Source organism: Sphaeramia orbicularis, chromosome 21, assembly GCF_902148855.1.
Source record: "Sphaeramia orbicularis chromosome 21, fSphaOr1.1, whole genome shotgun sequence".
Taxonomy (NCBI): domain Eukaryota; kingdom Metazoa; phylum Chordata; class Actinopteri; order Kurtiformes; family Apogonidae; genus Sphaeramia; species Sphaeramia orbicularis.
In genome coordinates this window covers 31925269-31940789 of record NC_043977.1, presented here as the reverse complement: position 1 = coordinate 31940789, position 15521 = coordinate 31925269, and the positions used below count along the sequence as shown (strand labels likewise).

General features: G+C 38.5%; 1 protein-coding gene across 2 annotated transcripts in view; it reads left to right on the top strand.

Moving 5' to 3' along the window:
- Positions 1-15521, top strand: part of LOC115412589 (probable phospholipid-transporting ATPase IH) — a 53534-nt gene that overhangs the window by 19696 nt on the left and 18317 nt on the right. For both annotated transcript variants that reach the window (XM_030125177.1, XM_030125178.1), the window contains exons 4-17: positions 480-560; positions 1145-1252; positions 4605-4733; positions 7969-8072; positions 8187-8237; positions 8331-8395; positions 8898-8979; positions 9096-9246; positions 9336-9533; positions 9619-9792; positions 10442-10608; positions 13172-13243; positions 13914-13987; positions 14066-14169. In XM_030125177.1, coding sequence (XP_029981037.1) covers positions 480-560; positions 1145-1252; positions 4605-4733; positions 7969-8072; positions 8187-8237; positions 8331-8395; positions 8898-8979; positions 9096-9246; positions 9336-9533; positions 9619-9792; positions 10442-10608; positions 13172-13243; positions 13914-13987; positions 14066-14169 — 1560 coding nt within the window. The remainder of the gene's footprint in view (positions 1-479; positions 561-1144; positions 1253-4604; positions 4734-7968; positions 8073-8186; positions 8238-8330; positions 8396-8897; positions 8980-9095; positions 9247-9335; positions 9534-9618; positions 9793-10441; positions 10609-13171; positions 13244-13913; positions 13988-14065; positions 14170-15521) is intronic.

Genomic DNA, 15521 nt, shown 5'->3' with positions numbered 1-15521 from the left:
TCTTACTGATTCAGAAAAAAGAAAGGGAAAAAAACTATCCACCAGTGTGCATCACATATTAAAGCAGATTGTAAAGGGCTTTGAAGCAGATGAGATTTTTTTAACATAATGAAGATTTTTCCATGGAAGAAAATAAATAAAATTAAAAAAAAGACATCAGTATCTACACCAGTTTGAATCTGTCGTCCTAGAAAAACAATAGAAAACAACAAAAACTAACAGCAAACTATGATTTAGTGAACTGTTACAGCCCTAGAATGTGCTGTATCCTGGTCTTAACGACAACAGGATGGATTTAATGATGGAAATTTTTCACAGAATTACTCTCTGACTGCAGTTTGTTTACATTTGTGCTTGTTTACTACATAACATTTTCACCTCTGTAGTATCTTACTCAGCGCTGCTTGATTTGGCGTCCTCTCTTCTCTTCTTTCTGTCGTCTCCCTGTCATCCTCCCCCTTCATCTTCCTCCCTTGCAGCTTATCATCGACACCCCCACCAGCCCAGTCACCAGCGGCCTGCCCCTCTTCTTTGTTATCACTGTCACCGCCATAAAACAGGTAGGACACACACAAACACGCTCACAGTTCCGCGAAATATTGCTCGGTAAGATCCCTTCATACACTAACTCCCAGCCTCGAATACACACGCATTCCTCTGACCGGCCCTGCTATTATCTGTATATACACATTCCTCTCTCAGCCAAAGGACATGCCATTGAATATGTCTGGTGATGTGAGAAATATGATAATGAATAGTCTCCTCTGTTAATCACTCTCGCTGAGTATCCCATGCCCCTGGGGGATGCATCCTCTCTAGTGCATCCCGGTACTGAGGGATGGGGCACTATCAGTGATAGATGGACCTGTTCTGGCTAAGGAAGCCTCAGCTTTACTGGGACATAAATCTAAAACATGACATGTTGGCTAGAAATCCAGAAAGCAGGTCACTAAGCTCATGAAGCCCAATGCTAATTAATTACAGTATATGACTTTCACCTCTCTCCAGCTCTCTCTTGATCTCTTGCTATACTCTGGCCCCAATTCTCCCCACACAATAATCTATATCCTCTCTTTCTTCCCCTTGCCAACACATACATCGTCTTTCTCATCCTTTCCTTTCCCCCTTGTTCTTTCTCTCTCAGGGCTATGAGGACTGGCTCAGACACAAGGCTGACTGCTCTATAAATGAATGTCCAGTGGACGTGGTGCAGCAGGGGAAGGTGGTGAGGACGCAGAGTCACAAGCTACGGGTAAGAATGGCCTCATTAGTGCAGTATAGCACCTGAGGCCACAAAGCAACACTGTCGTACTGCTGCAATGCTCACTTCTTCTGTAACTCTTGCACCCCCACTCCCTCCTCGTTCTCTCTGCGGTCCTCTCTAACTTTGTTTTTCTCCTTTCTGCCTCGCTTTCCCTCGTCTCTCCGACCAATTAATTGCCCTGAAACTGTGGTAGAGAAACAATCCGTGTACCCTCGTGCACCGTCGGCGCGTCCCGTGGAGAGGAAAAGGGACTGATGTATTTCATAAGTTGGGATGTTCCTGTCATCATCCCCTGATGTTCTCTTATGTCATTCTGATGCAACAGCAGATCAGTGTTCGCTAGTGCAGCTCTGTCTAATTCTTGAAAATTCCCCACTATAATCCCGAAGATGTTTGTTGCATCAAAGCCCAGTTTGATTGTTTTTATGCCTGGATTTTTCCATAATATCCTTATGCATTTGTTATGTTTGTTTTTTTTCCTTTGTTATGTAAGTATGCATATCAGGTTTTTACTGTGAATGTATCTGTAAAAGTATATCATCATATTTTATGTTCTGGTGAAATACTTTTGAGCTTAGCTGCTAAAACATTGCATTAATATGTGATTTTTTTATTCACATTCTATTAAATTTTACATTATATAGCACTCATTGCAGAAGGGGGGCATAAGGTGGATGATATGTTAGTAGGTACATATTATTATGGGCGGCTGTGGGTCAGGAGCATTATCCAAAAACTATAGAGTCAATTTTTTCAATTCTGACTTGGCCCAATTATTAATGGATTTACTTACCCTTATACAGTAAGTTACTGTTCAGATTCAGTTTCTTTATTTGTCACTGAAACATTACATCATAGATATTACTGCAAAACGAAATGACGATGCATTGGTCTTGGTACAAAATGCTCAGACAGAATAAAATAGTATGAAAATGTATAAATATTCATAAACAAATAAGGCGCATAATAAAATTTGTGATTAAAAACTATACTAGTTCAATGTTAAAATAAATTGCACTGAATATGGCACAAATATTGTACAGGCTTCAGTTAAAGTTAACAAGTAGAGGCAATATTGCATAGTGTGGCTAGGATCCACTTAGTATAGTTATGCTCATAAGTTTCCATACCCTGACAGAATGCAAATGGGACAGTCTTGGATGTTCCAACATGACACTGTCCCAAAACACAAGGCCAAGTCGACCTGTCATTGGCTGCAGAAGAAAAAAGTGAAGGTGAAGGAGAGGCCATCTCAGTCTCCTGACCTCAATATCATTGAGCCACTTTGGGGAGGTCTCAAACATGCAGTTCATGCAAGAAAACCTGAAATCTTAAAGTAACTGAAGTTTTTTTTGCCAAGAAGAATGGACAGCTTTAGCATCTGAGAAAATACAGAGCTTCATCCACAACGACGACAAATGACTTCAGCTGTCATTGATGTTAAAGGGGCCAATACAGAGGTCTAAGAACTAGGGTATGGAAACTTTAGATCAGGGTCACTTGGATAGTTTCTGTTGTCAGTATGATTTAAAAAGAGCAAACACATTTGTTTGGTAATAAATGGCTTCACCCAACTACTAGCCATGAGCGAAAGAAAAGTTTTTGTATTATCATTCATATTCTCTGAAAAATGGCCAAAGAATCCCACATTCTGATTGGGTATGTAAACTTATGAGCATAACCGTATATTGCATTGTTTATCTCTGATATTGTGTGTGTTTATTTAACAGCCCATGCAGCCACAGCCAACATGGGCACCGCCATCCTCTGTTACTGTTCTCTTCTGTGATCACATAGCTGCAGAAAACACTGATAAAAGTTAATAGATAGTAATAGTAAATAGTATGTACCCTAAGTAGGCATTGTTCTCATTTTATTCCTGCAAAATGCTGACCGTTAACTGTTGATACGTTCAAATGGAAATACTAGTAAATGTATATAAAGTATTTAGCAGGTTTTAAAAACCAAAAACAAATGAAAGATTAATGAAGGTATAAAAATGATCATTGTGTTGAATAATATACAAGGCTTTTATCAATTCTGTTCCTAAAACCATATTTATCTTATAGCAGTGCCGGGTATTTTAAATCAGTGCATTATATTTTTAACTCTTGCATCTTTGATCTTGGTGTGCAAAGTTAACAATTAAATATCATGGAATAAGACGTAGAGCAAACGAAAAAAGGGCAATGCTTTGACTTACATATCAGTATGGATACCTGCACAAAGTGTGTAGATTAAAAAAGAATAAAACAAAAATTAGTGTGATGTTATTAATTCTGAAAAAAACATTTGATTTTTAATAAATAATTTGCACAGTCGTGACTGTAATAATTGCAAATGCAGTAAGTACTGTCCCATAATGAATAAAGGAGGCCTAAACTGCCATACTTACCAAGATTTATTTATTTATTTGATTTCCCTTAAGTACATGCCTATATTACAGTTTTCCTGACTCTTGCATCAGAAAATATATTCAGTCGTAATCATCGTGGTCGCATATGGTATTTTCAGATTCTTCCGTAGCCCCTGCAGGAGAGGGATAAAATTACGTCAAAGTGGCTCAGGAGCAGGTTTTTTTTTTTAAGCTGTAGTTACTTTCTATCACTGAAGGCCACAGGAAGTCTCATATCGGCTACGTGTGAATGAGACCAGGGTTGTCAAGCTGCATAATGCAAGTGTCTGACTCAGCACCTCGGATGTAGATGTATAGATACGGTACATTTCAGTCTCGTTTCACCATTGTGTCGGAGGGTATATAATGGGTGCAGGTACACTGAATTTCTGCTGCGTCTGCTCCTCCTGTCGAATGAGCAGTGACTGTGAGAGATGCTTAGTGCGCGTTGCTGTAGCAGTAGTTTCCACAGAATCTCATTGGTCAAGAGATGAGTCTCGTTTTCTGTCTTTTTCCGTCTCCATTTTCCTGTCCCTCTCTCTCTCAGTCACCTTCCTCATGTCTTTTTCTTGTCTCCGTCTGTCTCCTCTTCCTCTGTACCAAGGTTTCTCAGTATCCGAGATCAAACAGAGAGGATTAGTGTGTGAATACGGAGCAGGAATAATGATGAATATATTAATCATGCAAAATCAGAGCGTGTGTGTCATGTGTATGGTCACCGTGGAGATGGGATTTAACAGAGCTAAAGCTGCTCCACTCACATAATCCGTTATGCAACTTCTCAATCCTTTAAAAAAAGAAAAAAAGGAACGTGAAAGGATGAGCAGATGATTACCCGCAGGTCTGTCTCTGTGTTTACTTGAATGTCTAGTGAAAGTACTGCTCATTTATAATTGATCTCAGAGCCATTATGGGATTTGTGATGTGACTGTCCTGCTCTGCCAGGTGGGGGACGTTGTCATGGTGAGGGAGGATGAGACATTCCCCTGTGACCTCATCCTGCTGTCCTCAAGCCGCCATGATGGGACCTGCTACGTTACCACCGCCAGTTTGGACGGGGAGTCCAGTCATAAGGTGTCAGGATTTCATTTGATCTGATAAATGTTTAACATGTACCCGTAGGTGTGAATGTGAAAGTGAATGGTTGTTGGTCTGTTTATGGCAACCCCACGACGAACTACGACATGTCCAAGCTGTACACCACTGTTACCCGTGTGTAGCCGGGTTAGGCTCTGACACCCCTGTGACCCTCACAAGGATTAAACAGTTCAGAAAATGAATGAATGAATGATTGAATTTAGGTTCTCCATGTTTGAAAAGAGAGCCTTTCATTGTGTATTGCTCCAGAAAAGTTGTAACTTCACTCTTGCTATGACTATATCACTAGGGTTAGGCAGTATTATGACTATTCATGTTAGATAGATATAAAATGAGACAACAGTGGTCACATTAATGTAATGTGATGTGTTACGTAACCTGTGTCATCTGTAAAGCCATGCCGGTGTTTGCATCAATCTACTCTCACTACAACCTCCACTTTAATTTGCCACCATTTCATAATGAACCAAAATATTTTTATACTTCTCATATTTGCATGAAATATTTCTAACGTTGTCTTTTGAACCTTTCCTTCACCAAAGCCTATATGGGTGTTTCTATGAAACTGGTCCCTAAAAACAGGACATGGGGGCAAAAAATTCCAACCAGATGTAGACTAATGTTCTGAAGCAAGTTGGGAAGCACTTTGGATCTATTTGAAAATAAATATCTACTGAGACAAAAGAGAAACTATTTTTCAGATGAAACACATTTTTATATTTTTTTATATTATTTTTTATACAAAAATCTGTGTGTGACACAGTAAAAAAGACATGAAAATTATGTGCTATTTTTTTTTTTATATTTCTTTATTCTCTCGCAGGTACATTTTGGGAATCAAACTAATTATGCAAGGCAGAGTGTTTCACAAAAAAGACCGCTGTTGCAAAATCATTCATGATTTATTTGTGTTTAAATGGGCAGGTTCCGCATGTAATGCAAGTGGACACGATGGGTTACACATGAAACCTGGAATGAAACTTAGATTCATTCAAAACCCGCATGTTTGGATTAGAAAAAACACTAGGATCGCCAAATTTAACAGTGTCCTTATTTATAGCGGTATATTAGACCATTTCAAGCCATATTTTCCAGGTTAAGTGCACTGACACCTAGGTAGCTTTTCCTGTCCCAATTTTGACCTTATTTTTGGCCCCAATATTTTATTATAAATTCATTAATTATGGGATGGCTCAGACCAACACTATCATTTTTTTTTGCATTTATCTGAGGTCATCATTAGGTAAATCCAGGGGGAAATATGTTTTAATTTGTCTTTTATTATTGGGTCTAAAAAGTGCCAGGTACTAAAATTTACCCAGTTTCATAGAAGCACCCATATGTAAAACTAGATTTACTGTCGGCAAACAAAAGCAGCTCAGTTACTACATTAGTGAAATGGTCTGAACTTGTTTAATATCTAACTTTGTTTACTTTCTGTCCTTAGTGCTACATAAATTCCTGTAGGTTAAAGGTGCAGTGGTTGATAGTTCTTCAGCATCACTAGACAAAAACTCCATAATGAATGAATTATTATTTTCACCGTATGGTATTTCAAGTGGTCTGAGAGGACATGTGGTTTCTGCATCTACTTCTTGCCTGTGTTTTCAGGCTGTAGAAAATGGAACCTGTGATAGAGATTTTTACAGGTTGATCACAGGTATCTCAGAGACAGGAAGGAGGGAAAGTATGTGATGGACAGCTGTAATTATGTTCACTGGTCAGATTCCATCAGACCTGATCTGGACGCTGTTCTACTGGTCTACTTTGTGTCTGGATGCAGAAGCTTGGCTAGTGGCTTCACTTACAATCACCTGTATTTATATTTAGTCTATTGATTTGGACTAGAAGGATGAAGCTACAGAAGAAAAGAGTGTATTTTCACATTCTAGTGTTTTTTTTTTCCTCCATTTTTGGCTCCTGCAACTTTAACTGAACACAGTTAATGGGGGCAGACATAAAAGAATCACTATAAATGGACTTGAATACACCAGCAAGTAGTAAGGCTAAAGTCTACCCATGATGCAACACTATATGTAACATACTTACACTAGTTCTCAGCTCTTTTAAAATTAATAAGAATTGGAAGGAGCAATGGTTTTACTTATTTATTCCTTATTTAATGCTGCAATTTCTTTGAAATTCCCCTGAAAAACATATAGTTTTCCAGCCAGTTGTAGAATATCATTGTATGTGGAACTTTGCCTGTTTTTATGTAATAGAGACACATTTTTTTGTGCATTTTTTTTTTTTTTTTTACATTTTACTTTTACGTTTCTTTTTACCTTTTGCAGTTATGCATTTTCTGACAGGGAGAAAGACTCTGTCCTGGCACTTTATATTGAATGAAAGTGCTTGTGATGTATGACATGCTTTGACTTAGAACAAAACATTAATTTCAGGAAATACTAAGAAATACACAGCCTGGCCAAAAAAAGTCCTCTCCTCTTTTTTAGCCGTAGCCTTATTTAGATTTTAGCTTTCATCATAGTACATGTTCGCCATCATTTCAACAAGTTTATTCACTCCCACAACATTGATTTCTGTCATTTTTTGGACACATAACTATATTTTTTTGGATGGGTAGTGTATATCATGTATGGAAATGTATGGAAGCCTCAAAATAATGGTTTTGGTCCATATTAACTAGCTCTATTTAACACAGATGGATTTTACTGTATAAAATTGAACCTATGCACAGCTTCAAAACATTCTTTTATTAGAAAAGGCTTACACCTCCTCAGATTTCACTGTATTTAGCTGATATCCTGTGCCCCTCCTATTAACATTCACACAAATGCATAAACGTGTTGGTGACACACCATCACGCACCGCATTTCACATTTTCACTTTTCCACTGATGTTCATTGATGTCACTCAGAAGACCTCATGCATGGCTGAGCACATACACACACACACACACACAAACACTCACTCATCCTCTTCCAGTAAAGAGTCGAGTACTCCTCCCACCCTCCTCATACACATACCCCTGGGCGCCCCCCTGATGCGCTCGCCGTCCCAGCATGCCGTCCTCCTCTGACCCGGGGAGCGCTCTAACAGCTCCTGACTTCTGCCCGTCATTTAGAAAACCTGCTGGAAGCCAGTCTGAAGAGTCCGATGAACCCTGCTCTCATTAGTGGCTGTGGGGTGACATTTTCTTTTGTTGTCTTCTTCTTCTTCTCCCCCTTCCTCCACCTTCCTCCTTCAGACCTATTATGCTGTACCAGATACCATGGCCTTTAGAACCGAGCAGGAGGTGGATTCTCTACATGCCACTATTGAATGTGAACAACCGCAGCCTGACCTCTACAAGTGAGTGTGACATACAGTCATTAATGCATCTTTGTACACCTATCTGCTATAACCTCTTAGAAGTAGACTGCCCTTTAGTGGCATTTCTTAATTTTCTTTCCGTATTTTTTTAAGATTTGTTGGACGAATCAATATTTACAAGGACAAAGAAGAGCCAGTGGCTAGGTGGGTTTACATTTTGTGATCTTTTTTTGAAACAGGGGTTATTAAAAGATGTCTCTGACATAACGGCTGACTTTTTTTTTCCCATTTCTGCAGACCACTCGGGGCTGAGAACTTACTCCTTAGAGGAGCCACGCTGAAAAATACACAACATATTTATGGTAGTATTGTATTTATTTTTGTCCTTTGTTCTTCTCACATTGAAATAACTCACTTCATAGACATGATATGAAGTTAGTTTAAATGATTTTTATTTTATGGCCCCCCAAAAATTCCTGTGTAGGCTTATAATTTTTGATAGATCAGAAACTTTTCTGACACTTCTAATAGGTCAGAAGCCTTTTATTACAGCCACTATAGTTAAAAAAACAGAAACTACTCCATATACACTGTAAGATAACGTTCATGGAGTTTGAGAAGAAAGTGTGTAAGACATTAACCAGCAGCAAAGTTCAGGCTTTATTGAGCACTTGTGCTGAATACGAAAAAGTTGCATGCAAGAATAATGTCTGAAAACTGCCACCAGTGCTGTAATTTGCCCGCTCTTTGGATCATGGTGGAAAAACTCCTGAGCCTTGAGTTATTTTGGGTGCGGATGCAGCTTTTGAGAGAAAAGGCTGATGTCCTCAGGTCTCGCTCACCCAGAGTTCTCCTTCCCCTCAGCTGTTGCAGTCTACACTGGTATGGAGACGAAGATGGCACTAAATTACCAGTCAAAGTCTCAGAAGCGCTCTGCTGTAGAAAAGTATGACCATGCTCCCTCTGCTTTCATCTCATGATTTAGATTTATGATCTAGAGCTGTTCTGTGCTGATTGGTACATTTCCTGTCTGTCTCTGACCTTTACCATTTCTCTCTGCAGGTCGATGAATGCCTTTCTGATAGTCTATCTGTGCATCCTGATAAGTAAAGCAGTGATCAACACTGTCCTGAAATACGCTTGGCAGTGGTCTCCTGACAGAGATGAACCCTGGTACAACCACAGGACGGAAAACGAGCGCCAACGACACGTGGTTTGTCCACTGTCCTTTATATTAGTCCCAATATCTCTTTCACCTACAGCCTGTATTGCACTTTCCTTGACACATTCTCCCTCCTTCAGGTGATCCGAGCATTCACAGACTTCCTGGCCTTCATGGTCTTGTTTAATTACATCATCCCAGTGTCTATGTACGTGACGGTGGAGATGCAGAAGTTCCTGGGCTCTTATTTCATCACCTGGGATGAGGAGATGTTTGATGAGGAGCTGGGAGAGGGAGCTCAGGTGAACACGTCTGACCTCAACGAAGAGCTGGGACAGGTAATGCCACACTAAAACTTTGATTCAGTAACTCCAGATAAACTATTTGCATGTCTTACCTCGCTCCTCTTCTTCTACCTCCCAGGTGGAGTATGTGTTTACAGATAAGACAGGCACTCTGACTGAGAACAACATGGAGTTTATTGAATGCTGTGTCGATGGGAACGTCTACATCCCACACGCCATCTGCAACGGCCAAATCCTGAGCGCTGCCTCCAGTATCGACATGATTGATTCCTCGCCTGGAGGATACAGGAGGGTAAGTGTGTGTTTTTGACAAAGCAGTTAAGTTGCTAGAAAAACACATCTCAATTATAGATGAGACAAGTGGGAAAAAAATCTTTATATATATGTATATACACACACTGTAATGTGAAAATGTGACTTGGAGAATAATAAATTAATTATTTATAACACTTTGTTCTAAATAAATGTCAATTGTTCATTAGTGTAGAAACAATACAACTTGCTGCAGTTTTAAAAAAAAGACAGAATTTTCTTGTTAACCCACAGTGCTTTGTTTCTTAAGCTTACACAGAAGAGAGTCCTCTGGTGCAGAGGAAACTGATGAGTCTTGCGTTTTTTGGGAGCAACAGCAGTGATTTGTTTAGATTTAATAAAAGAAAATTGTAGCGTCAGCATAAGAAGCTATAGCCAACTTTGATGAACAGAGAGAGAGGAAAAAGTCAAATGCGCAGAAAATGTTAAAGAAAAATACCACAGAGACATAATGTAAAGGCTGGGGAACTTGATGATTGTGTCTTAAAATGAAAAAAAAAGTAACAAAGGCCAGGTTAAAGTTGTGAAAGAAGGAGCTGTATCATTTTCCGTGTAATTTCAGTATTGATTTATAACTTTATTGCTGCATGTGTGAAATAATTACAACGGTTGAAATTGTGTGGCTGCAGGAGCACGAGGATCTGTTTTTTCGGGCGCTGTGTCTCTGCCACACAGTGCAGGTGAAGGAGGAGGAGACGGTGGACGGCATCAAGAGGGGCATCCACCAGGGCAGGCCCACCTCCTTCTACATCTCTTCCTCGCCCGACGAAGTGGCTTTGGTGGAAGGAATGAAAAGGTAAACACACAACGACATTGCAGTTCTTTGTTGTTCTTGTTTTGTAACTTTCTCTTTATTGACAAGTACAGGTTATCACATGACCCTCAATTACACTCTGGCCCAGAGGGAAAAAAGTAATATACAGTAGCATAATACAGTTGCAGTACAAGATGGTATATATTACAGGTTGATTGACATAATAACCATAATCCTGTAAAGAAAATTCTAATGAAATACATTAGGCTTGAAATAAATAAATAAATAACTAAATAAATTTTAAAAAATGTCAGTAATAAGCATTACTATAAACAGAGGCTAGGATATTGCCATGGCAGCCTGATTATCTGAATTATCCACTTATGAGCACATCCTTTTAACTTAGATCTGGCCACATGTATATACAGTCATGGAAAAAATTATTAGACCACCCTTGTTTTCTTCAATTTCTTGTTCATTTTAATGCCTGGTACCACTGAAGGTACATTTGTTTGGACAAATGTAATGTGTTAAGTCCCGGCCTAGGGGTTCACCAAGACATACATAATACGCTCTTTTTGTCCCCTCCCAACTCCCAAACACAGACGTCAGTCAAAAAACTAAAGCTCAAATATTTATTATTAAACAACTAAAGGAGGGTTAGGGGAGGGCTCGGCTAAAACAACAAACAAAAAGTCCTATTCAAGGCTCAAACTAAATTCTCTAATCCAAAACAAAATGCAAGAAATAAAATACATTAAACTAACCTAAACTCCTTAACCAAAAACAGGAGAAAAGGTGAAAACAAAAGAGCTGCCCTCCCTTACCAGAAAATAGGACTGATTCACAAAAATTCACTATTTACAACAATTTACAAAATTACACAGACACACTTGAACACACACGACGACTGATGGCCAAACACACACACAGGATCTCGGTTGTTGGGAGTTGGCAGGGAGCAAACAGAGGCCAAGCTGGAGGATCCAGTGCCATTTTTTAAGGGGCCGGGTAATCTCGCTCCACCAATCAGCTTCCTGCATGAACCAAAAACAGACACAAAAAGGGCATAGCACCCCTACAGGGCTGGGGAGAGAATACAACATGACATGACAAAAAAATATATACATATAAACATAAATAGGCAAATTATGACCCAGGGTCATAACAAATGATAACAACAAAAATATCTCATAAGAGTTTAATTTCAGAGCTGATATCTGGGCATTTTCCATAGTTTTCTTGATAATAACCTAAATCACTTTAGTTCTTACATCAATATCTATGGCATTGTACTGCCAAAAACAGTGCCTTTAGGCATTCCATGTTTTCTTTTTTGTCTGTTTTAGTCACATAACGAACACAGGAGTTAGTACTTGATTGCATAATCATTGTTTTTGATGACTTTTGATGGTCTAATGATTTTTTTCTGCGACTGTATATTCAGTTCTTTGGTGTTCTGTTGGTTCTTTGCTCTTCAGCAAGTGGCTGATTCATCTGAGGTTATGTGAATGACACCATGTGTTAAAACGTTCTCCTGTTTGGCCATAATGACTCCTTTGCTGTCATGCAGACTCATCCAGCAAGTACAGTGCAGTGTCACCCAGAAAAGCACTATTTTTGGGTGTTCAGATGATTATAATCCCAGGACAATTCTTGACTTTGATAAGTTTTAAAACTCAGTATATAAAACGAACTGGATCTTTCAGTATCAATATCAGAGATACTTAACAGACAAAAGAGACATCATTGCAGACTTAAATTTGGCTTAAAACAGGTCATAAATGCGTACTGTTCTGGAAAATCTCCACATTTTCAGACCTAAATCCCTTTGAAAACCCCTGGAATTGGATCAAGAGGAAGATTGACAGTCACAAACCACCAAAGTCAAGTTGCTTGTATTTTTGCAACAGGAGTGGGATAAATCAGCCAACAGAAATGTCAGAAAATCTTATGGAGAGCAAATCAGGGTTGCTTCAAATACTAATTTCTGTGCTCTTCCTAAGTTAAAACATTTGTATTGTTGAGCTTGTTTTCTTTATATATTTAATTTTATTTAAATTAGAGTAAGAACAATAATGAAAGGTGAAGGGAGTAAAAAAAAAACACCTTATATTCAAGGGAACAAAGGGAAACGGAAAGAAAAACCTTGTGTAAGTTAAACAACAGTAGATGTTATTACTGCAATAATATATATTTTTTTAGCATTACTTGATGTCTATAAATAACACATTTATCATTTTCAGCAATGAATGTTCTAAAGAAAATATTTTTATTTTGAATGTGGCAGAAATTTTCAGTAGTTTCTAGACTAAACGAACAATTTTATTCTATATGTATAAAAAGCAAAAAATAAGTGGTGTTTTAATTTTTCCCACTTGTTTCTTAACTTTTTATATAATATTAAGAGGGTTTGGCTCTCATGTATTATTTTTGCACATGTGTTATACTACACTATGTGTGAAATGTGCTCATGTTACCCCTTGTGCGTCAGAAAGTGTTTTCCCTGTGAGTAATGCTGTATAACGTGCATGGATACTTTCTGTCAGGTTTAACCGAAACCTCCCTCCCGCTTTCCCCTCCTCTCCACCACTCTCATTTTCAGACTGGGTTACACCTATCTGAGACTGAAAGACAACCACATGGAGATTCTCAACAAAGACGACGAGATTGAAAGGTCAGTCTGTTAAGTGTTTGTTGTGGTTACACCACAGAGGGTGAAACGGGAGTAATCCTGTTGATGGAGTTGTGGTCATACATCAGCTGCCTGAGGGGAAATGACTCTCAGCTTGTGTTTCAGGAGTTGCAAAAAAACTACAACCACAACAAAAAGTGGGGGTAACTGCTCCATTAGATCAAACTGTAGTGTGTAACGATAGGGAAGCAGCAGGATTTGACTAGAGGAGTGTGGTTTTGAGGAGAATGTGTAGTGTTTTCATCTGAAGGAAGTGTCTGTGTAACGATGCTCTCTCTGCATCCCTCTCTGCAGTGGCCTGTCAATAGTGAGCTATTTTAAGGGCGCAGTGGAGGTGGAAAAGAGAGGGGGAGGTGCATCCAGCAAATCTGAACACAAATGGGTCTGGAGTATCGTTGTGCTTTGTAGAGAATGTACAGAAACAAAAATATTTTAACATACCGCTGCATGGATTGCACTAAATTTTGCTTCAAACTCCAGCCTCAGTCAGGCATTTTTAGTCTGGAGACAGAAAGTATCTCCTCCGTGTTTTTAAAAGGAGGTAAACTTAATCTGCACAACTTTGGAAAAACATCTAAAGAGCTCCAAAAGACAAAGCCCAACAGAATGAATTCATTAACTAACTTTAATTAAAATTCTGTCTCTCCTGCAGGTTCGAGCTGCTGCATGTACTCAATTTCGACTCTGTAAGGAGAAGAATGAGCGTCATAGTCAAATCAAGCTCAGGTACGACACTTGGAAATCTCTGAACGGACATCTGACTCCATCTGTGTTTACGTTAATATGTTTGCTTTGGGCTTTCAGGAGAATACCTGCTGTTCTGTAAGGGCGCAGACTCGTCCATTTTCCCACGGGTGGTGTCTGGGAAGGTGGAGCAGGTTAAAGCCCGTGTTGAGCAGAATGCTGTGGTAGGTGCACTGTAACTATAATGTATTTAACCCTTTCATGCATGAATTATGAGAACCTTGGCCAATATGTTTTTCCTGAGTGTTTTTATTCCTCTATAAGCATGAAAAAAAATACAATGCAATCAAGTTTTTTTTTTTTTTTTAAGATGTTACAAAAATGTCCACTCAGCCGGACACCATGCGTTAAATTTTTGAAGCAAAGAAACATGAATTAAAACTAATATCAGAAAGTGATATGGAAAACTATGCAATACAAACACTTATCATTCACTTTATGGAGATAATATGCAAAAAAAAAAAAAAAACTTTTTGTTTAAAAAAAAAACTGTTAATTACAGTCTAATAACAATTAGCAATTGATTTACACTAAAACATGTTACTGCAGATCAGGTTTATCAAGAACAGCATAGTTACAATATTAGTATGAATGTCAGTGTATGGGATTATGCATAAGTGTTCACTGTATTGGCTGATATGGAACTAAAACAACAAAACCCATGAATATACAAGAGAACAGCTGTAGAATAATTGTCCATTATAGTGACCAGTATGCATGAAAGGGTTAATAGGTGTAATGACACATCCGGTTAGTATTTGTACAATTATAATGTCATCAGTGAGGGCATTTTTATTTCTTTGAATTTTCTTTTGCATAGCAGCCTCGGTCAAGTATTTTTTTTAATGACTTGAATTTTTTAAACTTTTTTTTAAAAGAAGAAATAGGCCATACAAAATATACAGTTCCACACCTTAAGCCAGTTATCAATACAAGTACACTGAAGACATGTGGACAGTCTCAGACAAAACAAAACATAAAACAATAAAGACGATATCAACAATACACATATACAGGGTTACAGCAGTCATTACCGAACACAAATTCTTGAGCTGGATACGTCGTTGACCTGTGTAGGAAAAGTCGCGAGCCCATTTATCGTCATAATCGTCTACTCTATTTAACTTGTATGATAATCTTTCAAATACTGCCAGTTGACCAAGAGAGGTATGCCACTGGGGGAAAGTTGAAGTCAAAGGGGCCCTCCATTCCCTTACTAAGAGTTTTCTCCCTAGCATGATGGCAGTTTTCAATCAAGTAATTTTTATATCAATATTTTCTGTCAAATTATTGATTTTTTTTTTTTTTTTTTAGGTACATAGCCAAGTAATAAGCGGGATATGCAGCGAATTGGTCATTGAGAAACAACCTCCTTCAGGATGATTATGAATATTATCACCCAAAATTCAGAATTTATTTTGCAGTAATGACCACAATTCCAGGATTATTATTGTGAACACATCAGACTCAGACTCAGCTTTTTTTATTGTCATTTGATCAATGGTACTTGATAGAG